General features: G+C 40.1%; 1 protein-coding gene across 3 annotated transcripts in view; it reads left to right on the top strand.

Annotated features, from left to right (window-relative positions):
* DMD (dystrophin) overlaps nucleotides 1-26,877 on the top strand; it is a 151,915-nt gene extending 125,038 nt beyond the window's left edge. Inside the window, exons 16-18 of one of the 3 annotated variants that reach the window (XM_022562112.2) lie at nucleotides 9,909-10,001; nucleotides 19,268-19,299; nucleotides 24,277-26,877. In XM_022562112.2, coding sequence (XP_022417820.1) covers nucleotides 9,909-10,001; nucleotides 19,268-19,299; nucleotides 24,277-24,288 — 137 coding nt within the window. In that variant the 3' untranslated portion in view covers nucleotides 24,289-26,877. Of the gene's footprint in view, nucleotides 1-9,908; nucleotides 10,002-19,267 lie in introns of all 3 variants that reach the window. The other 2 variants (XM_089904641.1, XM_022562110.2) reach the window with 2 other exon arrangements.
* The last annotated feature ends 403 nt before the right edge of the window (nucleotides 26,878-27,280 follow it).

Consider the following 27,280-nt stretch of genomic DNA (forward strand, 5'->3'; position numbering starts at 1 on the left):
AAAAACTCTACAAATAACAAATGCTGGAGAAGACACGGAGAAAAGGGAACACGCCTACAGTGTTGGTGGGAATGTAAAGTGGCGCAGCCACTATGGAGAACAGTACAGAGGTTCCTCAGAAAACTAAAAATAGAACATGATCCAGCAGTCCCACTCCTGGGCATATATCCGTGCAAAACTCATCTAAAAAGGTACATGCACCCCTGTGTCCATAGCAGCACTATTCACAATAGGCAAGACATGGAAACAACCTAAACGCCCATCAACAGAGGAATGGATAAAGAAGATATGGTACGTATATACGATGGAATACTACTACTCAGCCATAAAAAAAAGAACGAAATAGTGCCATTTGCAGCAACATGGGTGCAACTAGAGATTATCATACTAAGTGAAGTCAGAAAGAGAAAGACAAATACCATATGATACCACTTAAATGTGGAAGCTAAAACACAACACAAAGGAACCTATCTGAGAAACACAAACGGACTCACGGACATAGGGAACAGACTTGTGGTTGCCAAGGGGGAGGAGGTTGGTGGAGGAATGGAGTGCGAGGTTGGGGTTAGCAGATGTAAGCTATTATACATGGACTAGATAAACAGCAAGGTCCTACTGTATAGCACAGAGAACTATATTCAATATCCTATGATAAACCGTAATGGAAAAGAATATTAAATATATATATATATATATATATATATGTATAACTGAATCACTTTGCTGTACAGCAGAAATTAACACAACACTGTAAATCAACTATACTTAAGACAAAACAAAAGGAAAGGAAAGACACAAGACAAATGCAACATATGACCCTAGGTTCCGGGGTGGGGGTGGACTATATACATGTGCACATATATGGTTATAGTTATAAAAGACATTATGAATTATTAAGGCAATTGGTGAAATTTAAATACAGGCTACAAATTAGATGATAATATAGTGCAATGTGGTTCCATAAGATAAGGGTTCAAGGACATAATGATGAAGTACTTAGGAGAAAAAGGGTCATGGACCTGAACCTTACATTGAAATGGGTCAGCAGTAATAACAACAATAACAAATCTATGTGTTTAGAAAGCGAAACAAAGCAAATATGGCAACATTAACACTTGGTGAATCAGGGTAAAGGGTATATTAGGAGTCTATTTTACTATTGGAATTTTCCTGTAACTTTGAAATTAAAATTTAACGGAAATCCTTTCCAACAAAAACAAACAAAACAACAACAGAAACAAGACCTAGCCCTATGTGGCCTATAAAAAAGTCACTTCAGATGCAAAGATGTAAAGAAACCTGGGGTAGCTACACTTCTATCAAACAAAATAGACTTTGAAACGACGACTAAAATAAGACCCAAAGGAGGGCATTACAACAATGATAAAGAGGTCATTCCAGTAAGAGGCTATAACATTTGTACGTATTTATTCACCCAACATAGGGGCACCTAAACCTATAGAGCAAATATTAAGAGACCTAAAGGGAAAAACAGATAGCAATACAATAATAGTAGGGGATTTAACCACATATCTCACGTACATCAATGGATAGGTTATCCAGACAGAAAATCAGTAAGGAAGCATGGGACCATATATTATGTCAGATGAACTTAACATACATACAGAACACTCCATCCAAACACAGCAGAGTACATTCTTAAGTGTACGTGGAACATTCTCTAGGATGGAATATTCTCTAGGATAGATCATATATTGGGCCACAAAACAAGTCTCAGTAAATTTAAGAAGATTGAAATCATATCGAGCATCTTTTCTGACCACAGTGTTATGAAACCAAAACTCAATCTCAAGAAGAAAACTGGAAAATTCACAAATATGGGAATACTTAATAACATACCAGTGTGTTACTGTACACACCACAAATGGATTGATGAAGAAGTCAAAGGAGAAATCAAAAACTACCTTGAGACAAACGAAAATGGAAATGCAACATAACAGAAGTTACAGGATGCAGCAAAGCAGTTCTGAGAGGGAAGTTCATACAGATAAATGCCTGCATCAAGAAACAAAAAGGTCTCAAACAACCAACCTAACTTTACACCTCAAGGAACTAGAAAAAGAAGAACAAAGTCCAAAGTTAATGGAAGGAAAGAAAGATCAGTGCAGACATAAATGAAACAGAGATGAAAAAGATAATGGAAAAGATCAGTGCAACGAAGCGCTTCTTTTTTCTTTTTGAAAAGATAAACAAAATAGACCTTTAGACAAACTCGCCAAGAGAAAAAGAGAGAGGACTCAAAATCAGAAATGTATGAAGAGATGCGTACAACTTATACCACAGAAATACAAAGGAGCATAAGACTACTGAAAACAATTATGTGCCAACAAGTTGGATAATCTGGAAGAAATGGATAAATTCCTAGAAACATACAACCTGCCAAGACTGAATCATGAAGAAACAAACTCTGAACAGACCAACAATGAGAAAGGAGATGGAATCTATAATCAAAAGTCCCCCCCCACCCCCCCCAAAAAAAGCCCAGAATCAGATGGTTTCTCTGGCAAATTCTACCAAACATTTAAAAAAGAACACGAATCCTTCTCAAACATTTACCAAAAAATTGAAGAGGAAATCACACCCCCAAAATTATTTTACAAGGCCAGCATTACACTTTGATACCAAAGCCAGACGAGGACACTACAACAAAACTATAGACCAACATCTAATGAATACAGATGCAAAAATTCTCAACAAGATATTAGCAAGCCAAATTCGACAGTACATTAAAAGGATCATACGCCATGACCAAGTGGGATTTATCCCTGGGTTGCATGGGTGGTGGTCCAGCATATACAAATGAATAAATATACCACATTAACAGAATGAAAGAAAAATCATATGATCATCCCACTAGATGAAGAAAAAGCATTTGGCAAAATTCAACATCCATTCATGATAAAAAAACTCTCAACAGAGTGGGCATAGAGGGAACATATGTCAACATAATGAAGGCCATGTATGACGAGCCCACAGCTAACATCATATTCAGTGGTGAAAAGCTGAAAGCTTTTCTGCTAAGATCAGAAGACCAGGGTGCCTACTCTTGCCGCTTCTGTTCAGTATAGTGCTGAAAGTCCTAGCCAGCATAACTGGGTGAGAAAAAGAATAAAAGGCCCACAAATCAGAAAGAAAGTAGTAAATTTATCTCTATTTGCAAATGACATGATAACATATATAGAAAACCTGGAAGACTCTACCAAAAAACTGTTAGAGCTCAATGAAGTTAGTGAAGTTGCAGGATAAAAACTCAATATACAAAAATCTGTTGCATTTTTACACACTAATAACAAACTACGACAAAGAGAAATTAAGAAAATAATTCCACTTACGATTGCATCAAAAAGAATAAAATACCTAGGAATAAATTTAAGGCGGTGAAAGACCTGTACACTAAAAACTATAAGTAAGACAGTGATGAAAGAAATTGAAGAAGATGCAAACAAATAGAAAGATATTTCATGCTCGTTGACTGGAAGAATTAATATTGTTAAAATGTCCATACTACCCCCAAGCAATCTACAGATTCAGTGCAATCCCAATCAAAATTCCAATGGCATTTTTCACAGAAATAGAACCAAAAATCCTAAAATTTGTATGGAACCACAAAAAAAAAAAAAAAAAAAAAAAAGACCCCGAAGAGCCAAAGCAATCTTGAGAAAGAAGAGCAAAGCAGGAGGACTCATGCTCCCTGATTTCATACTGTATTACAAAGCCATAGTAGTCAAAATGGTATGGCATTGGCATAAAAACAGACACATAGATCAACAGAACAGAATAGAGGGCCTATAAATAAACCCTCACACATATGGTCAATTAATTTACAACAAACAAGCTAAAAACATACAATACGAAAAGAATAGTCTCTTCAGTAAATGGTGTTGGGAAAACTGCACAGCCACATACAAAAGAATGAAATGGGACCCCTGTCTTACACCGTACATGAAAATCGATTCAAAATGGATTAAAGACTTGAATGTAAGACCTGAAACCATGAAACTCCTAGAAGAAAACATAGGGGGTAAGCTCCCTGATATCAGTCTCGGTGATGACTCCTTGAGTTCACACCAAAAGCAAAGGCAACAAAAGCAAAAACAATCTGACTACATCAAATAAAAAGCTTCTGTACAGCAGACAGAACCATCGAGAAATGAAAAGACAGAATGGGAGAAAATACTTGCAAATCATATATCTTATATGGAGATAATATTCAGAATGTATAAAGAACTCATACAACTCAAGAGAAAAAACAATCTGATTAAAAAATGAGAAGGTCAATTAGACATTTTACCAAAGATACACCACTGGCCAACAGGTACACGAAAAGGTGCTGGACATCACACGCATCATCAGGGAAATGCAAATCCAAACCACAATGAGATATCACCTCACATCTGTTTGAATGGCTATCATCAAAGAGACAAGACATAACAAGTGTTGGTGAGAACGTGAAGAAAAGGGGGGAACCCTTGTGCACAGTTTTAGTGCGAATGAAAAATGGTGCAGAGGACAGACTGGTGGTTGCCAGAGGTAGGGGCTGGGCAAAATGAGCAAAGGTGGTCAAAAAGTACAAAATGCCAGTTATAAGATAAATAAGTCCTGCATGGGATATAACGTACAGCGTGGAGACTACAGTTAACAATACTGTACTGTATGTTTAAAAGTTGCATGGCAGCATGGATGGACCTAGAGATTATCTTACTGAGTGAAGTAAGTCAGACAGAGAAAGACAAATATCATATGATATCCCTGATATGTGGAATCTAAAAATATGATACAGATGAACTTATTTACAAAACAGAAGTAGAATCACAGACATAGAAAACAAATTTATGGTTACCAAAGGAGAAGGGGGCGGGGTAAATTAGGAGTATGGGATTAACAGATATAAAATAGATAAACAACAAGGCCCTACTGTATAGCATAGGAAAGTATATGCAATATCTTGTAATTACCTATAATGGAAAAGAATGTGAAAAAGAATACATATACATATATATATATATATATATATATATATCTGAATCACTTTGCTGTACACCTGAAACTAACACAACATTGTAAATCAGCTAAACTTCAACTAAAAGAAAGTTGCTAAGAGATTATTAAATCTTTTATTCTTGTGACGAGAACTTCTGTAAGATTTGTAACTATGATGATGAATATTAACTTACTGTGGTAATCAATTCGCAGTATATACTTATGTCAAATAATTATGTTGTACACCTGAAGTTAATACGTTACATGTCAATTATATCTCAATAAAAATTTTACAAACGAATAATAGCTACTAATTTCAATATCTTCCATCACTATTCAACACTAACCAACTAGTAATCAACATCATCATTGTATACCGTTAATATAGTAAAGAACTTAAACACAGCATTTTTATGTAAAATTGAAACCATCTACCCCAGGTCATAATTTCACAAAGTCACTGAAGGTAAATATCAGGTACCGGGTAGATCTTTTCTTTCTTAAGGAAAACTAGAGAAAGGCAGGAATGACAAAGTAGTCACACATCAAGTTGGAAGTTGGTTAAAAACATAATATATGATTTAGATAAGCAATCCAAAGAAAAATAGGGGAGGGCATATTTGCTCATGCACAGCCCCCTTTTTAAGACGAAGTAGCGTTTTAATACACAGCTTCCTTTTGTATAAAGAGAAAACAGTTTGCTTGGGTGTAAACAAAATCATAGGTGTGAGGATTCTTGTGTCTCAGCTTACATCAATTCTGGCTGAAGTCACTTTTTAAGCAAGTTAAACCCTTATCACCATTTGAATTGAGGAAAGGGAAGTGAGTTAGATATCATCCCGTCTGGAAAGCCTAAAACCATGGTGAATTTCGGAAGAATTAAAGAATGTCTTGCCTATAGCAAACCATTTCACTTCTTTGATCTCAGATTAACTTGAGTCATCTCCTTTTTCCTTCACTTCAGCAGTGTCTATCATATTAGGCTATATCAGAGTGCTATTTTAACTCTATGTCTTCCCTTATTTTGAAACATTGATTTTTTTTAATGTTTCAGTCATTTCTTTGGACCAACTTCAGACAAACCATGAAAACTAGGGCCAATAATCCAAAAAGGATTTTTATGCATATCTGTGGGGATCACCTCAGAATAGAATCAGATTGAAGTGTTAATGCTAAAGAATTGCCATTACCTAAGTCAGAAATCCCTGAACCATTAGCAGTGCTATTTGAGCAGGCAATGGATCAGTGAAGTAGGGATGAGGGCTGGCCAAGTTCCCAGTGTACACAGTTGGGACTCCATAAATATTTTCTTGAGGGTTTTTTTTTTTTTTTTTTTTTTGTGGGAGGAGGCTTGTGGTCACCAGTATTGTTAGAGTCAACATTTTTGGGCCGCCTATAATGTTATAGCCACATATCAGCATATGATTAGATAACCCATAAATACTGGTATCTTGCTAGTTCGATGCCTTAAAACAGAGTATATCAATCAGCGATTGCTTTGTAACAAAATAATCGGAAAATTCTCAAGTTACATATTTTTCATTCATGCCATCTTGTTGGTTGATTGGAGTTGTGCTGGAGCTCAACTAGGCTGGACTCCAAGTTGTGGGTTGGGGTCAAGTCTGTTCCACATGTCTCTCAACCCCCTGGGTCAGAAGACCACTGGACCACGTACTTCTTAGGGCACATAAGCACAAGAAAGCAAGCCCAACCACTTAAGGACGTTACAAGGCTCTGCTTATGTCATATTCTAACATTCCATTGGCCAAAGCAGGTTACGTGACCACGTCTAAATTCCTGAGCCAGAGAAGCACGTTCCCCCCAACACTCGGTCACTTTACTTTGTATGCACTGGCCGCCTCCTTGCTCTTCTGTGAGCAAGCCAATCACACTCTCCTCTCAGAGTCTGCATTTCCTATTCCCTCTGTCTCATGCACTCTTCCTTCAAATATCTACGTGGCTCCCAGCCTCAAGTCCCTAACATTTTGGCTCATCTGCCCCTTATTAACGAGGGCTTCTTAGACTCCCCTTTCTGAAGAGTCTTCCTCACTGCCCCTCCCTAACCCTCTTTTCTGAGGCCTGAGTGCCTCCATAAGGACGTGAATTCCATGGAGCCAGGGCTTTTTGGGTGTGTATTGCTATAATCCCAGTACTCAGAACATTGCCTGGCACATAGTTGGCTTTTGATAAGCACTTGAATATATAAATAAATCTGTTCTGAAATTTCTATGGCTTTTTTTTTAACATTTAAAATCTGGCCCAGTATTGAATAGTCTGGTGGCATTACTTTAATTTCAGGTGTCATTTAGCGGTTTTCACTTTTCCAGTGTAATCTGACACAGAAAATATTAGGCCTTAAGCATTTTTCAATGGTTGATTCACTTCTTACTCACGCATATACGTGATAATTCTGATTTCCACTTTTAAAGGAGATTAGTTAAACCCAAAGGAGTTTTAACTGTGAAAATCTTGAGAAAAGAAGAGAAGATTATACTTCACTTGTTTATTTTCTACCTACGATGTAATAGGCCCTCAAAAACTGTTTGAATGGATACATGAAACTGCCGTGAAAGTTTCCAGTAAAACAAAGAAGCCAAGCTCACATTTGTACTTGGACACTTGCATTTGAGACTCAACAGCTGATAGTTACGACCGGCTGACATCATTAGGTTTATACCTTTTTTCGATCCTTGAAGTAATTCAGGCAGAAGAATGTCAGTCACTTCACTGAACTGTACCTAAACCTTAAGACAGTACAGTTGAGTTCCTAGAGCTCCAGTATGAGCTAATTAAACTGTCAGAAATATTAACATCATCGCTCATGAGTGTCTCTGTTGGTTCCAATTTATTCTATAAGGCATACTGTCACTAAAGTGGACTTGACACCATTAAAAATGCCTCGTGTTCCCCAATTCGGCAAAATTTTGCATCGGTAACAGAACAGAAATGTAATCAACCCTGCAGCTGTCAGCATCCTGTTCCTTCTGGCAATATTTCATTCATTCCATCCTTTCCAGATGATGGTAGTTTAAAACCACGGGCAAGGGGCTTCCCTGGTGGCACAGTGGTTAAGAATCCGCCTGCCAATTCAGGGGACACGGGTTCGAGCCCGGGTCCGGGAAGTTACCGCATGCCGGGGAGCAACTAAGCCCGTGCGCCACAACTACGAGCCTGCGCTCTAGAGCCCGCGTGCCACAACTACTGAAGCCCACGCACCTAGAGCGCGTGCTCGCAACAAGGGAAGGCACCGCGATGAGAAGCCCACGCACCACAGCGAAGAGTAGCCCCTGCTCGCTGCAACTAGAGGAAGCCCGCACGCAGCAACGAAGGCCCAGCGCAGCCAAAAATAAATTAATTAAATTAAATTAATTAAATAAATAAGTAAAATTTTAAAACCCACAGGCAAAAAGAAACTAAAGATGCTGCATTTCATTTTTTCATTTCTAAAGGCATAAATATCAGCAAGTAGTATGTGCATGTGGATGGACAGATAGATAATCTAACTTCCTTTTCGCCTTATAACCTGAATAGCAATCATTTCCTGTCCTTAGTACTTCAAAGAGGGTTCCTATGGTATGTTACCAGGAGAATCAGAGGGGTTCTGTCTACCCCAGGTCCTTAGCCCTCCTTTCTAATAATGGTATACAGCCTCACATCCACCTAGGATAGGATTCTGTCTAAATGGTGAGCACTGCCAAGGATTCTTTTAGCTTGTGCTTTAAGAGAGAAGGATGAACACTTGGTAATAAATGCGGGATTATAATCAGAGATGAAAATCCAAGTGGCATACATAGACCAAAGGAAACGACAGGCATATTTAAGTCATTACATCACTGGCTCCCCAGTCATTTTCAAGTCACACGTGAACCAGAGGTTGTCAACCCCTTAAGCGTGTATATTTTTGTTGATCTGCTGAAGCAAGGTCTTGTTTTAAATGGAAGTGACAATGTGCTCAACAAACAGAGCTTGAAAAGAAGTTATTTTCACTGTTGGAAGAGTGAATGTTATGAAAAATTAGTTTCAAAGGACCTTCAAAGTTCAAAACAACTTTGTTTGCACTTAAGAAATTTCTCCCTTACTGCAAATGCTGTTTGAGGTGTATTTCTTTGACACATGAGTAAACAGTCGAGACACAGATCAACAAAACCTACAAGGAGACTCCCATCCCCAGAAGAAAACCATCCATCCCTAAACTCCCTTCCTTCCAAATCATCCTTCTCTCCTCACATAAACAAATGCTCAAAATTTTTGTTAAAAAGTTTCCCTTTGTAAGCCTCTAAAAACATAATTATGAAGAAGTAACCCCATGGAACAAATAGGAAAGGAACATAACTTCCCAGTATGTCCATATACACAGTCCTTAGGATATCAATATTTCATTTCCTATGTAGGGCACATACAACTTTCATTTCTCCCTATTACATTGGACTTTAAAGGTACTTGAGTTTTCTCTGTATTTCTTGTGAAATGTCACAGTAAAGAATGGAAAAAATACCTCAGTGTCTCCACTCCTTACCTTCCTAAAGTGAGTGCAAAATGTCACGTGCTTCTCTGGTGTTGAAGAGACACGCTGCAAGTGTGCGATAATCATCTTTTAATTACAAAGAAAAACATTTCACGTTTGTTAATGGGGCATAAGAAACTTAGGGCGACTTTAACTTCTAAGCAGATACACAGTTTTCTTTTCCAAAGATAATGACGTAGATAAATCCGTGCATGAGATTCTTTTTCCCGTGAAGGAACTGGTCCCTACTTATTAAGCTTGAGGGGTTATTTTTATTTGTGTTATTGGTGAAGGAGTGAAAATGAATTAATAATGGATTTTTAAATGGTGTCGTGAAACTTTTCTCTGGTATCTGTATTTTCTCAAGTGTAATTTGCCGTTGTTTGTGTTTGCTTTCGTTAAGGCGAGGACGATCTTCTCGGTCCTCCCCAGGACACAAGCACAGGGTTAGAAGAAGTGATGGAGCAACTCAACAACTCCTTCCCTAGTTCGAGAGGTAAGCGCCAGTACCCAGAAGTCACTCAAACTTCCTGGAAGTAGGCCACTCGTTTCCATACCCAACTAGCCTGTGTAGTTTCCACGTTTACATAAACAGGTGCTGACAGAATGCCAGTTTGGGGTCACCGGGAGAAGATTTTGTCTTCGAGTGTGAATTTCTGGTTTGGAGTATTTCCAATTCAAATACCTGTGTGATCAAGGTGTTTCTAGAAATAAGAATAGTAACTTATGTTTATAAAGTATCCATATCTTCCTTGCTTGGCACATTAGTCTGAAGAGTTAATTATGAGATAGCTTTTACTTAAGAGCAGTTATCAAGTGACTTTTACAGACGAGGAAATGAATGCCCTGATGGTGCCTTTGCCAGGGACGTACCGCTGCTACGTGATACAGCGAGGTCTGCGAGAGGCCTAGCGTACAGTGGTGGTGGGAACTCGGGCTTGCAATCTCATGCCTTTTATGTATATTTGAAAACTGTGTCTTACCCCATCACTTACACATAAGTACAATTAAATCTCTGTGTACTAGTTCGTTACTTCTTTCACTTGCATAGATAGAATACAATTTTCACAAAGAAAGACACTAATATTATTTAATTTAAATGTTAATATATCTGAATATTAATATTATTGAACATTAAAATGATTTTTCCCATCACTTTGACTTTGAGTATTTTGCCCCTCATACCAAAAATACAGCGTTTTACCGCACTGAATTTTCCTACCAGCCAGTATGAGCTTCAGATGCCTTACTTCATCCAAGGAGCTCCTTTGCTGCTACTGTTAGTGTTTTGGACTATTTCTAGTGGTTCACTGCCCTAACATAAAGCAGGTCACTGACCCACCCCCTTCAATGAATAAAAAGAATGGCAGACAGCATGGGCGCTCGACTCAATAATACTGTATTCCAAGTGTGCAAGTTGCTAAGAAAGAAAATCTTCAGGGTTCTCATCACAAGAGAAAAAACACTGTACATTTGTATGGGGACAGACGGTAAATAGACCTATCGGGTGATCATGTCACAGTGCATACAAATGTCAAATCACTAGGTTGTACACCTGACACTAATATAATGGTGTATGTCAGTTATACTTCAATTAAAAAAAGAATGGCAGCAGTCACCTGTGAGCAAATAGAGGGATATGCTAGAGAACCAAGGGTGGTGGTGGGGGGGGGAAGCACAAGGCTTTGCGGCCAGTGATTGGCACCCCTAATGGGCTGCCAGGGAGGGAAGGGCGGCCGAGAATCTGGCTGTTTGCCCCTCTCCATAAGGGCAATGAGGAGGCTGTTTTGAGTCCTGTGTTGTTCCTATCTTTTTGTTCGGTGTCAGTTAACAATGGCCATTTCCCAGCTATTTCATGTGCGAGTGAACGTTGTGTGGTGCACATTAAAAGCAATAATGTTCTGATAGAGCGTTGCTAAGGAACCGTCAGGGGAAGCTAATTTTAAATGTCTGCACCAGCCATCTTTTCACCGCTGAGCGCCTCTGATGTGTTGATTTTAACAGATAAAAAGTCTTCTGTCTTCCACCCACCTCCTTATCCCACACCTGCCAGCCTCTTCTCCATCCTATCTCCACTGCCTCCTCTCCCAAAATGCCATGATTCATAATGAGAAGACCACATGCTGGTTTGACGTAAATCAAACACATTCACCTTGATCCTGCCAGCTTTTGCTAGCACCTACTATGTACCGGCGGAGATGTCAGGGATGCAAAGTAGAAATGCCAAGTTCTTTGCCGTCAGGTTGCTTACGGTCAGTCGGGGATGCAGCCTTCCCGAGAAGTTCATACCACGGCGCAGTAGTATTACTGCTGTAATGGAGACGTCTGTGACGTGAGAGGATCCTAGAAACCCCCCTTCTAGATAAATAGGAATGGCTTAGCCTCAAGCAGAGCAAGTGTCTTCCTCAAGATCACACAGCTACTCATGGGGCCAGAACTTTGGGCCCCGCATCTCACACACATTTCACTGAACCCAAGCTTCCCCTTGAAGGTCATAGACACGCGCCTCCTCCCTGCTCCTTGACCCGAAAGGTTGTTTACCCGCTCTGTGGGAAGTCAGTGGCAGCCCTGGGCATTTCTTTCGCATCTGAACAACTAGAGTATCAGAGGAGAGGCCACAGCAGGGCTCGTGGCTCTGTTTCCCCAGCGGCAGCTTTTCTGTACTGGGTCTCTGGGCCATCCTACGCATCTGAAGGTGAGATCTTTGCAGCCTCTCCCGGCATCCCCCTTCTCGACTCCTTGAAGCTAGATACCACGTGGGTATGAAAGCTCAGAAGTATACCTCCTCTGATACGGTATTCGGCAGTCAGCCTCTCTGATGTTGTATTTACTTGTCTGATGTTAATTTACTTATATGGAGAACCCAGGAAACTCTATTCAGGCCACCTGGGTAGTGTTTACTAAATTAGTGCTTATGGAAGCGTATCATCCCCTGAGTGCTAATTTGAGTTCTCAAATAGGGAATAAGCAGGATTTGTCTGATACCCGTTCCATCAGCCAAGTTCCTACTTACTCAGTAGTACCCTGGTGGCCCGAGAGAATTCATTCATTTTCCTGAAGAAAACAATCAAATAAACAAACAAACAACATCCACATGACGAGAGTAGATAAGGTGCTAGGAGAGCTGGCTGGTCTTCCTGTGATGCTGTGACCTTGACATTTTCTCTTCTACTTCCTACCAAATTATACCTTATCATAGGCCCCTTATGATTCTGCACCCAACTCCAATGTGTGGGGTTCTTTTCCCACACCACCAAACAATTCTCATGTACCAGCTGGGTGTCCTACAGTTCACCTGGATTCTGACTCTCTCTACCCAGAGACAGGATCCGATTCCACCGGTTAAGGTCTCAGTCCCACAAGACTGCCCCTCCCCTCCTACTTCAGAATGCCAATCTTAACTCCAGGTTGTTAGCTGGGCTTCTGACCCACTGGCTATAGACTAGAGATTCCAACAACCCCCTCTTTGGGTTCAATTAATTTGCTCGAGCAGGGCACAGAACTCAGAGAAACATTTTGCTTACTAGATCACTGGTTTCTTATAAAAGGGTCTAACTCAGAAACAGCCAGATGGATGGGATGCGTAGGGCAAGGCGTGGGGAAAGGGTGCAGAGCTTCCATGCCCTCTCTGGGCACACCACTCTCACCACATCTCCACGTGTTCACCAACCCGGAAGCTCTCCTAACCCTGTCCTTTTGGGTTTATAAGGAGGCTTCATTACGTGGGCATGAATGATTAAATCCTCGGCCACTGGTGACTGAACTCAATCTCCAGCCCCTCTCCTCTCCCTGGACATCAGGGGGTAGGAGTGAAAAGTTCCAACCCTCTGATCACTTGGTTGGCTCCCCTGGCGAGCAGCCCCCATCCTTAGGTGCTTTCCAGAAGTCACCTTGGTAACGTAACAAAAGACACCTTGCCGCTGCTCATCACAGGACATTCCAAGGGTTTTAGGAGCGCTGTGCCTGGAAGGGGGACGAAGACTAAATATATATTTCCTCTCATAAATCACAATGTCACACCTATCTCTCCATACGTTTAGATGGATAAAAAGTCCTGTCATTGTAAAAATAGGCTGATCGTCGATGCACTCTAAAAAGTGGTTTTTCAAGCACGTAGACCCCAGACGGGTTGGAACCAGAGGTTGACGATGCCGACTCCCAATTACCTCACCACCGACCAGTCAGAAGAGTGTTCATGAGCTGATCACACACCCCACAACCCCCTGCCTCACACTGTCTTTATAAACCCTTCCCTGAAAGCCTTCGGGGAGTTTCAGGGTCTTTTAAGCAGTAGCTGCCCCGGACTCCTTGCTGGCGCCCTGCAATAAAGCTGTTCTTCTCTGCTTCCCCACAAAAAATAAAAATTTTTAAACAGTGGTTTTTTTGGATGCTTTATTTCTAACTAAAGGCATTTATTCATTTTGAAAGAATGGAGAATATATATATACATATATATGTGTGTGTGTGTATATATATATATATATATATATATATATATATATAGTAGGATTTAATGGGAATATCTTACCAATTAGTAGGTATGTTAAGTTGATATTCAGCCAAAAATCTTGAGATTCTTAACGTCTCAGGATTAGAGACTCTCCCAAATTGGAAGGGTCTTGAAAGTTCATCTTAATATCTTTGATGTTCAAAACCGTGGCTTTTGACCTTTTCTGACCATTATCCATAATAAGAGAAACATTTTACGTCTTAAACCGGGGTAAAGATATAAAACAAGTTATTTGCATATGTATGTACACACAAATATGTATGTACCCACCATATATACACCACACATATGTATATAGTCACGTATACATACAAAGATCAGAAGTTTCATGAAACAGTACTTTCTTTACTACGTATAATTCGCACTGTTTCTCTGTTTTCTTTATTTAAAAATAAAATGCTGGCTGCAACCCACTATATTGATTTTCTGATCCAGTTGTTTAAAAATACTGACCTAACTGATCTCAGTTTTCCGTGCCCAGGTGAATTTTTTTTTTTTTTTCAGTTTGCTGTTACTATTATTTGATTCTTTTTATTTATAATGACACTGGATTTTTTTTTTTTGGTGAATATCTTTTTGACAGAAATTATAGTTTAAAAGTTTTACCACGGAAGTTTCTGCCAAGGCCTTGCTAGTATCTTAGAGAACACTGTATTTTCCATCTAAGTCTGCATCCACGTTCCCATTGTTGGTGTTACGAAAAAAGAAGTTCATGCTTGCTACAGCTGTTTCGGACAGCTGTTTTAGTAACTTAAAACAGATGTTAGAGCCAGAGGTCTGACATTTAGTGGAAATGTGCTATTAAATACCACCTCCTGGTTTACTTAACCCTGCTAGATAATCGCCCACAGAGGAAAAGACGTTTTTTCAATATTATGTTTTTCATAAATATAAAGCATATAGATAGGGGAGGTCTTGTGTACTTTAAATTCACAACTTTTTTGTTACCCTTTCCCACAATTTTTGACTCAGTGCTAAGTCTTCAGGTATCAGCTAATCTTCACCTTTCATTTCCACGAGAAGTACCTGGATGCCCAAAGAAGTGAAGAGCCTCGTTCATGGCTCTTCCGCAGGTTCAATTAGGCTTCTAGGCTTCAGCTCTTATCTTGATGGCCTTGCTAAACTGTTATACAAATTAATAAAGGAGGCTGCACGCTTCTCCGCTTAGTGATCAAGTGATAGCCAGCAGTAGCCTGCCTCGTAGCCACTATAAACCGCAGGGAGTTCGAGGCGTGAATGTGTGCCTGTTTAGCTTTGCGAGCCTATCTTTTCTGATGAATCTCTAGCTCTCGTTAGTTATTCACAACCACCTGAGGAGCTTGAGGGCCTTGGTGTACATTAAACACAGAATGTTAGCCAATTTCGATCTAACCTATTTAATCTACCTATATAATCTCCCCCTCTGTCTATAAATAGATGTAGAAGTTGAATTCCACTGTAATAAAAGGCATTATCTACCACAGGACACTTTCGAAATCTCCACCATTATTCTGTAGGGAGGCTACATGGGTAGAACGAACAACAAACATCGTTTTAAAATCAACTCTTTAAGCGATTTGTCCATACGTCTCTGATCATTTCGCAGTCTAACTAAGAGTTTGTTCGACGCGTGTGCGTTCCTGAAAGAAAACGCTTCGCTAGTGAGGGGCACGGTATTGGTCTCTGTAAAAATTAGGTGCCACTGTACATTGATTAATGATAGGATCCAAGATGAGCTCTTAGTGCAGGTAAGAGAACTCAGGAAGCAGTTAGCACTGTTACGCGGGTATTGCCGCTGCCCGTATAATCTCTTACCTGCTGACCTGTGCCACATTATTTTTATCCCCAACGGCCCACGCCATCCTCTCCCTCTCATACTCTCCCCTCCTAAATAAGGCCACATGCATTCTGTTAAATGCCTCTAAATTAGAAAGCCAACGGCTTTGCAAAACCTGCCATCTTCTAAAATTCAAGTCTTGTCCGTGACTCTTTTATGGAAAAGCAACATAAAGAACAAAGACAGATGGAAGCATCCCGGCCCCCCTTGCAGGCTCCCTTCCCTTTCCTCTCGGCTTCCAGAAAGGATTTGAGCTGTTGCTCCTTTACACCAGGGGCCGGCAAACTGCAGTCCACGGGCCAAATCTTTATAAATAAGGTTCCATCATAACACAGCCACCCCCATTCATTTACATATTGTCTACGGGGGGCTTTCTCACTCCAAGGGCAGAGTAGTTGTGGCAGGGTAGTTGTGAAGAGCCGCTACGGAGACTGTGTGACTGGCAAAGCCCAAAGTATTTAACTATCTGGCCCTTTACGGAGAAAATGTGCCAACCCCGACTTTACATCATTAAATTGTTGTCCACTCTAGCTCATCACATATATACAGTCACAGATTTCAGTGCTGGTCAACTTTCAGCTCAAGAAAACTGTGCTTTTGAATTGATTTATGCGTTTATATCCGTCTTCACCAAAAGATCCTGCATTTTCAATAAAGTATAGCCATTTCAATCTTCTTTCACTTGTAATGAAACAGAAGTCCTAAAAAGGGACTCATTAGTCCCTAACTTCTTAAAAAAGTCAGTGAACTGAGATAAAGAAGCTCATAAAGATACCCAGAAACAGTAACGTCCTGCGATTCTGACTGTGAATAATGAATTACAGCCAATCCTCTCAAGTTCGTACTGCCTGAGGAAATGAGACTTCTCCAGACCTGACCAAGCCCTTTCTTTAGACTCAGGACTCCCCAGCACACTTCCTGTTTCTCTTGATTCATTTCCTGACAGCATAGTGCATTGCCAGATGGACCCCCTAAATGAAGGTCTAAGGAGACTCATTTCCAAAGAATGTGTTTTTCACGTAAAACTTTTATTTGGTACTCTATTTATTGGTAAAGAATTTGTTTTTAATGGTGCAACCAGCGAGCCTCTATTTTGTCAGCGTAGAAAGTATTTCTGATACAAATAGAAAACATTTAACTCTTTTGAAACAAGAAGCGGACCTCCCTTCGTACTATGCTAATGAGCACATTGGAACCCAAGTGGCGAGGGAGAATTTTGAAAGAGGTCAGGGATCACATAGCTCTGGGAGGTCCATTTTACAGAAAACATGGTTTCTGAAGAAGTACCTGAAATAAAACCCAAATCATGTGCTTCATCTTCAACAGTGACCAGTTGATACTGAGCTCTGAACAGGCCTTGTTGAAGAATTAATAAAGGTACATAACCTTTATCATTCTAGGAACCGTAATTACATTCTAAAGCTAAAATCACATTGCTTTCTAACAACACTGTCCTTCCTAAGGTTCTGAGGTTTTAAAAATAGACCCCAGTCAAGGACCTACCGTATAGTACAGGGAACTACACTCAATATTTTGTAATAACCTATCAGGGAAAAGGATCGGAAAAAGAAAAGAAAAGAAAAAAAAAAATATATATATATATATATAAAACTGAATCACTTTGCTGTACACCTGAAACTAACATTGTAAATCAACTATACTTCAATTTTTTAAAAAAAAGGAAGAGAAAAATAGGCCCAAGTTACAAGCCAGACGCAGCTACAAGCCCTTGGCATCCAAGCTAAAGGATCGCAGGCAAGGCCAAGTTGCCTAAATCATCAAAGGACTCTTGGCCATGACCTAGCGGCTGCCTCATTTAGTTCAGCCAGCATTTACCAAATACCCGTAGCGTCGAGGTGTAGTAGAGGTATCAGGGAGAGAGAGGTAGGTGAGCGACATGTGGACCCCGCCTTCAGGGAGCTCACAGTCTTGCAGGGGAGGAGAATTCATTCTACCACCAGACAGTATAACCGTGAAGTACAAGAAATTTTTTAAATGTTGCTAATGAAGTGAAAAAGAATGGATGACTAATTCACGCTGGGGTTGGCGTGCACCATCAAGGATGAAATGCTGCTCTCCCCCCTCCCTTTTCCCCATTGTCTGGTATGGGCCTACCACTGGGAACACCCACAACTGAGGAGCACCTCTCTCTTTCTCCTGGTTTGAGGAGCATCATGGATACCTTGACCATGTTTCTTACATCGTCAAGCATGCAGTTTCCGTATCCCCAAGAAATCTCTGACTCAGGACAACTCAGAAAGAAGGCAAAGGCAGGGGGAGGGTCATACTTAGAAAACCTTCAAAGGTACACCAGAAGTTTTAAACCCTAAACTTGAGTTGTAAGAAGTTTCTTTTGGATTAGTAGCTCAATACCTCTTCGTTCTAGACTAGTACTCAGATTGCTTCAGGGGGGTCGTAGGTCTTCTTGGAGTGTGTCAGGGGAAAGGGAGATGCTGCACAAGATCTCTCACAGCTCTGCTTGTATCTGCTCTAAATACTGGATGGCAGATAAGAATGTTGTAGGAAGTGGCCCAATGCGAAAGCCAAAGTTTGAAAACCAGTATTTCCCTTTGGAGACCCCGGAAATTGCGTGCCCAAGACATGCCAGGTATGGTCAGCAGTCCCTAATTTTCTGTCCGCTTACAAATATTAGCGTAGAAAAACTTTCTCATCAGAACCTGCTTTTCAAAAATAAATAACTGCATACAGATATAGGATTCTATAAAACAAACAAGGCCAGAGGGTCTTTGGCTGACCCCCAAGGCTCCTGGTATCTGTGGAATCATGACGAGGAAGGTGAAGACTCATTCCTGAATCTGGCTCCGTGGCTTGCCCATAAGTGGGACTTATCTCCTTCCCGCTTTGTTTCAATTTTCTCCGGTGCCCCCAGTCCCATCATGGACATGCTCAGCTTCTAACAGATAGAACAGCTTCTCCCAAGAGGATGGAGTCTAGCCTCTATGCGGTGTTCTACCTCGCATTTGGAGTGCCGATTTTTGGCACCTGAAACCAACTACTGTTTGTTTTGGTGTGTTGGTTGTCAAGTGGACAATAAAGAGATTCTGAGATTTTTTTGGACAGTAAACTTGAGATTCTACAGTTGCCCTTGAAAACAATGCTCGATTTGTCAGATTTCTATGCTGTGCCAGCTTTCATCCAGTTGAACGTGTGAGCTCTATGGATTCTATAAGTGATGTCTCCTGGATCATGTTATCTGTTTACACCGACTTTAAGTGTATGTAAAGGTTATTTGACTGGATGTGTCTTTTGGGTTTTTTTTGTTTGTTTTTATTTTTTTTCCAGAAGGGGATAAATGAATTGTCATCTCAACATTTGTTTGGTAAAAGAAGCAAATTGGTATGAAACTGTATATTTATGCTTTTTTTTTTTTTTTCCTTTCTGATATCTCTGCCTCTTCCTCTCTCTATTGTTAAAGGAAGAAATACCCCTGGGAAGCCAATGAGAGAGGTTAGTGAGATTCAGGCTCACAGCCATGGCTTCTGTCTGTCTCATCCCGCTTTCTATGTTTGGCGTTTGTGTAAGAATTGTGTGTGTGCACGCCCATGTGTGTATTACACGTGTCATCATGTAAGGATGGTAGTCACCTCTCCGCTTGCAGCTTATGAGGAACATTCCTCCAATGTTCACTGTCATTGTCATCACCATGACAACAGGACCAGGGGTTGGGGGAACAGGAATCTCTTTTAAATGGCAACCCTTTGCAGTCCCTAGGTTGGAATCCTGAAGTTCAGCATCTGTTGCCATTTGCAACACAAACAAAATCTTCAAAATACATTTAGCCTCGAACACAACTGATGAGTCATAAAGCTTCCTTCTACTTCCGGGACCCTGGCATTTCCTGCCGGTGCCCTTGGTTTTTATTCTTCAGGGATGACTTCATTTTGGTTTTGTTTTCTTTTTCCTGGTGCCTACACTCTTTCTTTCCCACTCGAGCTAACATTTTTTTGAGCACTTACTGTGTGCCAAGGACTTTTCTAAGCACTTGCCATCTTTTTCATTATGTCATCTTCAGGACAAGTCTATGAGGTAGGTACTCTTATTAACCCCATTTTACAGATAAGGAAACTGAGTCAACGAAAGGGTAAGCAATGTGTCCAAGGTGACAGAGCCAGGATTTGAATCCAGGCAGTCTGGGTGCAGAGCCACACTCTTAACTGTGTGCTTTACTGCCACTTAGAAGATGGTGTGTGAAAAGCGTATGTCATCTCAACTTGCCCTTCGGAGGATGCTTTTTCCCTTTACTTGGCATTTGGAGCCAGATAGAACAATAACCAATTAGGGATAAAAAGTGAATCTTGGAGTCGTGAGGGATTTTTTTAATGCCTTTTATAGGTAGGGTACAGCATTATCACTGAATGTGGTCTGGGGTTTCACAGTAAAAGCTGCTTCACACTTCTGTTCTACCAGAGATATTAGCTAAACATTGAATTACCTAACGAAATGACATCGGATGACAAAGTGTTGAGTGACAGCCCACGTGGAACAAGATTGTCCTTACCAAGAGTTTAGTATGAAGGACGCAAGAAGGAAAGCTCTCCCATGGATGGCAATAGCGTGTACTGTTGTGGGAGACAGGTTGGACGGGTGGGGAGTCCTTATATGAGAAGGTTCTGGATCCTTAGCAACAGATGGACAGGAGTAGCCACTGACTGATTTAAACATCATACTGGAAGTTCTGCCAGTGCCATGCCATGCAGGTCTAATCCACCGAACAATCCTTCAGTGTGTCTACACCACTGCTCCCTTCCAAGGCTTGTGGGGTCCAAGGGAGGGAGCGGTGGGCTGGGAGGAGAAACGGGAAACCTGAATCGGTCAAGCATTGAATGCTCCTGATGGTTTGCCTTCTTATGTGAGACATCTTGGGTTCATTCTGATGGTAAGTGCCCCTTAAAATTTATTTTCACTTGTGGTAAAAAGTTGCACCATATTTTTAACCACCCTAAACATGTGTCTCTCATAAACGCATTTTAGAAAAGGCCAGCACATATAATTGAAGTCACACAGGCATGTGGAAACTATACTACCTGAGGTATATTGTAGTCAGATAAGTTTTCAGAAAGCCACGGAATCCAAACAATAGTGATCTTTTTTAATGCTATGAAAATACCCCAGATGTACAGTAGACCAGATATTTTCTCAAAGATTAAATTACAGAGAAGAAAAGCACATCTCACTGCGGTATTCTGGCTTTGCTTTGGCCAACTGGGTGCTCACCATTTCTTTGGGAACGGTATTTTTTTTAAAAAAGAAAAAAGAGTGCCAGATTGCTATTGAGGTCTTGGGTCTCTGCCAGGAAGTCTCAATTCCAATCACTGCAGCGAACAACTCCCTGAGGCAGAGGTGGCACGTGAGAGTCCACATGTCGCACTTTGCACCAACTTGGAAAAACATACAACTACCCTAATGTTAAACGCACAGTGCCTTTCTCTTCAACAGTCGTTGCTTAAGAATGGATTAAGTACGTCTATAGACGTATTTTTGTGTCTACTTGTGCCTGAAGCTAATCGCAGATGCCTGCATCCTGCCTGTTTTCCAGGGCCTCTCGTGCTCATCGCACAAGATTTTCATTTTGACTTTAGAAAAATCTGTCAGGTAAAATTAATGATCTCACTAATGTTCTGCCTTACACGCACGGATAACAGAAGCAGGATACAAATCTATTTTCTGTGTCCCAATTCCCTATCATCTGTGTGTGGTTCTATGCCTCCAGCGGGTTGAGGTGTATGATTCTTTGGAGCAGTATTTAGTCAAAGAGATAGAATTTTTTTTTTTTTCTGCCTCTAAGGAAAACCTCCATGGAAAACACTCGAATTGTTATTCTGATGAAGCAGGTATTTGTAAACAAAGTAATGAAAGGCATCATACAGATATGGTGGGGTGACTCAGAACGTTCATTTTTCTAGCATAGGGATGGCCATGAGGTCAATTGTGAACATTTAACCGTCTGGACAGGTTAAAGGCTACCTAACATTTTGTGGGAGTAGGTATGGTGTATTAAGAATCATGAACCTGAGACTTCCCTAGTGGCGCAGTGGTTAAGAATCCGCCTCCCAATGCAGGGGACACGGGTTCGAGCCCTGGTCCGGGAAGATCCCACATGCCGCGGAGCAACTAAGCCCGTGCGCCACAACTACTGAGCCCGCATGCTGCAACTACCGAAGCCCACATCCCTAGAGCCCGTGCTCCGCAACAAGAGAAGCCACTGCAATGAGAAGCCCGCGCACCTCAACGAAGAGTAGCCCCCGCTCTCCGCGACTGGAGAAAGCCCGCGTGCGGCAACGAAGACCCAACGTAGCCAAAAATAAATTAATTAATTAAATTTTCAAAAACAACCATGAACCTCTGACCTGGTAACTTTTTAAATAGCAGATACCCCTAGAACTTATGCCTCTTAAGAGACTCAAGAATTTTCCTTCCAGTTAGTAACCGAACACCACTTTGAGGAATAGAAAAGCACCACTTGGCTATATAATCTATAAATGCATTTACTTGTCTTCATTATCTTTTGAACTGCAGTCTGCATCTCCTAGCACAGTCTAAAATAGGCACTCTTTGATTATTGTCAATAAGCTGATGGAGAAAAAAAATGGTTTCTTCCCTGTTTTATGTTTTGTAATACATTTTCTAGCTACCAGGAGGACTATACTATAGTATAGATGTGAGGAATCGTTGGAATTATATCTAGGTATCAGGGTGTAAGAGTCTTGGGGTTTGTTTTTACTGGTTTTATTAATTGCTGTTAAGATTGCAAGCAATTCAAAACGTGTGGTTAGTCCATCTATTTTCAGTTACACAGGAATAACTGTACAGATTTCCCAGGGTTGCTGGGCAGTCGAAAGTAGATACAAGGGAAGCCCTCTAACTTGGTGGCATCAGTTAGATATTCGTGCTCTGAGGAGTAGCAAAGGACCCACTATGGCTTCCTGTGGTTTTTATGGTTTAGAAAAGCCAAAGATGATTTCTGTTCTTCACTGAGGGCTGCCAAACTACTGGCCCACTCTAGGCATAGTACATATGCTTTGTTAAAAGGTTTTATGTGTGCAGCCCCAGCCAAAATCCAGAGTGATCTTTTAAAGCATAATTAGTCCTCGTTGAAACTTTCTGCACTAATAAAGCTCAAAGAGAGTTACAAACTTGGTCACCTTAATAAAAATGGCTGAACGGCATAAAAGTTAAGTCTTAACTTGACCTGGTGCCATCGCTGTTTAAGTGCCTGCCTACGAGTCCTCTTCAGATCCCTTCATATACTTAAAAACGATATGTCTCTTGAAATAAATATTAGAAAAGAATACCTGCCCTAGTCTATCTTTAATGTTTATAGGGATTTTAACAATTATTATGGGACTCTGTAAAGTTGATACGTGGCAAGGTAGTAATAGCCTGGTAAAGCATTTTTAGTTTCAAAGGCAGTACTTGAATAGTGGAATGATTTCCTAATGTCCAAGAATTAAACTTAGCCATATAAAAACATGGGACATACATGACGAGGCAAGTCATAAAGTGTGTCTCAAATTATCTTACTCTAGATCTGAATTTTGCCACAAAGTACCCAGAGACATTGTGCTGTTCTTATGCTCCACGCTGGGGGATTAATGATAGGTCATGTCATATTATTATTAGAAGGCTATTCTGATAGTTAACCCTCATTGAGTAGGAGATCAAAAATGGATTCAGAGGCTACCCAAATCCATGCTATACATGTGGGTCATCTTACAATGAGGCTCTTGAGTAATCTGGAATGAAAAGTAATTTTTTTTTCCTGAAGCTTCCTAATTCAAATGTTAATAGTGTATACTAAGGTCAAATCAAGAGTTTCTCTTTCAACTCAAGTAAAAGCAGAGAGAAAAGTCACCTCCGCCATAGCCTTAGACGTGAGCCAACAGCTTGTAACAGCCTTGAGATGAAGATTTCACACGTAGTGATGGCCGTGATGGTAGCGATGCTAACGGTGATGGAGGAGAGTGGCGGCAGTGGTGGTGGTCATAGTTATGGTGATGGTTGTTTGATAGTAAAATAATCTTTAACACAAGTACATAGTAAATAATCTCCCACAGCAAGGTGGAAAAGATACATCCCGTCACGAATTGTTCCTGTTATGACAGGAATCTTGTGCTTATCCATGGAAGCCTTTTGGTATATATTTACATGGGGAAGACGAGCGCAGTCTGACTTTTTTCCATTTATGTGATACTAGGAGCCTGATCCAATATGAGGCTGGATACTAACAGTGTGGAATGGCGTCATTAACAAGGCTTTGCTTCTTCCTGGAAAACTGGTGAAAAACCAAACCCTGTTGTGTATCCCCTCGACGCAGCTTCTGTGTTGTCTTCACCTAGAAACGGGGGATGATTTCCCAAATGACAAAGAGTCGGGGTGATGACAACTACACCTTGTGTCAAGTCTGTCTTTCTCTTTGTTTTCCAGGACACGATGTAGGAAGCCTTTTCCACCTGGCAGATGATTTGGGCAGAGCGGTGGAGTCCTTAGTTTCAGTCATGACAGATGAAGAAGGGGCAGAATAAATGTTTTACAACTCCTGATTCCCGCATGGTTTTTATAATATTCATACAACAAAGAGGATTAGACAGTAAGAGTTTACAAGAAAAAAAAAAAATCTATATTTTTGTGAAGGGTAGTGGTACTATACTGTAGATTTCAGTAGTTTCTAAGTCTGTTATTGTTTTGTTAACAATGGCAGGTTTTACACGTCTATGCAATTGTACAAAAAAAGTTATAAGAAAACTACATGTAAAATCTTGATAGCTAAATAACTTGCCATTTCTTTATATGGAACGCATTTTGGGTTGTTTAAAAATTTATAACAGTTATAAAGAAAGATTGTAAACTAAAGTGTGCTTTATAAAAAAAAAGTTGTTTATAAAAACCCCTAAAAACAAACACACACACACACACACACACACACACACACAAACACTGAGGCAGCACGTTGTTTTGCATCCTTTTAGCGTGATATCCATACGAGATTCGTGGCTTTTTTTTCTTTTCCTGCATATTTAAGATAGGACTTCCTCTAACACCACCAAATGACTACTTCATATCGCTCTTTTGGAATTGTTGACTGAGTGGGACTGGCTGTGGGTTTTCGTGTTACACATCTATATGTCTATAAGTATGTAAATACTATGGGTATATAGATAAGTAGATATAAATTCCAAGAGACCTTTTAAATTTCTTGTTCAAATGTTCTTGCCACTTCCTAATGGAAAGCAATTGCTTCTGGTCATCCAGGCTTACCTGCTTGGGTCTAGAATGAATATTCCCTGGAGCCTGAAGCCAGAAGGAAGCTACCACACTAAAACATTGTCTGGGGCTCCAGATGTTTCTCATTTTAAACTTTCCAGTGACAACTAGAGTACTGAATTTTTTTAAGGGACATATGAGTGAATACACAGGACTTACTACGTCAGAGTCATCCGCTGGTTGATGTATTCAGCTTCCTGCTGCTGGCAATGCCACGGTTTAAATTTAATGATGCTTCAGTGAAAATCAGAGCATCAGAAGGCATTTTTAAGTCCCAGGCAGGAGGAGGACTATGGTAGGGCTGGAGGGCTATGGATTCCCAGCCAGTCCCTCAGAGGGAGCAGGCCACTCTTGACGTAAAGGATTGGATGAATGTTCATAACCTCACAGAGAGAGCTTTATAATTACAACTGTTCTTTTCTCACAGTCAAACAGCAGCGGGTGTCTTGGTTTTCCAGTTTTTGAAGGTTTTTTTCTCCCATTGTAATGAGTTTGTAAATGCCGCAAGACTTAATTTAAAAAAACCCTTAGTGAAAATGGGTAACACAGTAGCCCCATCGCATCGTGGTACTGTTCAATATCCACCCAGAAGCCCATGAGTCATGTTTCCCTCCTTGGCATTTCTCTACAAGTGACTCCAGGCAGGTTTGTAAGTGGGAACGCAAATTGATTTAAATGATCCAAAAGGTACTCCAAACCCTTTCTGGTGGATTAGGCAGGTTAAATATATTAATAAATCATTCAAGCAGAGGAGGACGCTCAAGAGGACTAACTGGTAGGAAAAAGCTTTACTCTTTCATTTCATCTTATTAGTCTTTCACTTTTTTTAATCATTCATTCAATAGAAATCACTGTGTGACCTATCATTTCGCAAATCTGTTACCTCTTACATCAAGTGTAATTAACTTTTGGAGAGTGGGTTTTGTTCCTTATTTTACTAATGATAATTAACATCAGACATGGCTTCTCATGCTATTTCTACCTCACTTTGGTTTTGGGGGTGTTCCTAATAATTGTGCACACCTGATTTCACAGCTTCATCACCTGTCCATTGTGAGAACATTTCCCTCCATTTTCGTTTTTGTTCATAGTTTCCAGAAGAAAACCCAAAGCTCTAAGGTAACAAATTACATGAAGATTTGATTTTAGTCTTGCATTGTTTTCCTTTATGTGACGCTGTACTTTTTCTTTACCCGAGGATTTTTTTTTTTAACCGTGATTTAAAACAAGGGGTTACTTTACTTCCTACTAAGAAGTTTAAGTCTCATTCTAAAATCAGAGGTAAATAGAGGGCTTAATTTTGTTTTAATCTTTTGTTTTATTTTTATCTTTTAGACATTAGTTCTGGAGTGAGTCTGTCAAAATATCTGAATAAAAACTGAGAGCTTTATTGCTACGTTCTAAGCATAAGTTGGACATTGTTTCGTGTTCTTTATAACCACCGAGTATTAAACTGTAGATCATAACCAATGTAACTGAAGCATAGACATCACCTGGCATGTTATGTCCTTGTTTTCAGGTACTGGGTTCTTACTTGAGTATCATAATATATTGTGTTTTAACACCAACACTGTAACATTTACTAATTATTTTTTTAAACTTCAGTTTTACTGCGTTTTCACAACATATCAGACTTCACCAAATATATGCCTTACTATTGTATTATATTTACTGCTTTACTGTGTATCTCAATAAAGCACGCAGCTATGGTACAAAAAAGTGTTGACTGGACTGCAGTATTTTGTTTTGTTTTGTTTTTTTTGCATAGGCAAAACTTTCATATCGTTAAAAAATTTAAAAATCTAGAAAGCCCAACAGTGAAAAGAAGGACCCTGACTGACTACCCTATTCCCACCTCATCCTCACTGCGCTCTGAGTAAATATTAATAATTTCTTGTGTTTCCTTCCAAAGTGTCATTATTGTATAAGCAACTACAAACATATGTTCCTACTTTTTTTCCTTTTATTACTCAAGCTAGCATTCTATGCATTCAGTTATATACCTTGGTTTTTTTTTTAAACTTAAGAATGGACTCAAGAGATCCATCCTTAATTATATTGAAATAGATCTTTTCATTTCAATATATGAAATGCTTTCCTCATGCTTTTTTATAGCTAATAATCCAGTGGGGGGGGATATTATTTAAACGGTCCCCTTTGGTGGGGT

The sequence above is a fragment of the Delphinapterus leucas genome, chromosome X (genome assembly GCF_059928025.1).
Source record: "Delphinapterus leucas isolate spDelLeu-1000000601 "Yukka" chromosome X, BTC_Dleu_Yukka2, whole genome shotgun sequence".
Taxonomy (NCBI): Eukaryota; Metazoa; Chordata; class Mammalia; order Artiodactyla; family Monodontidae; genus Delphinapterus; species Delphinapterus leucas.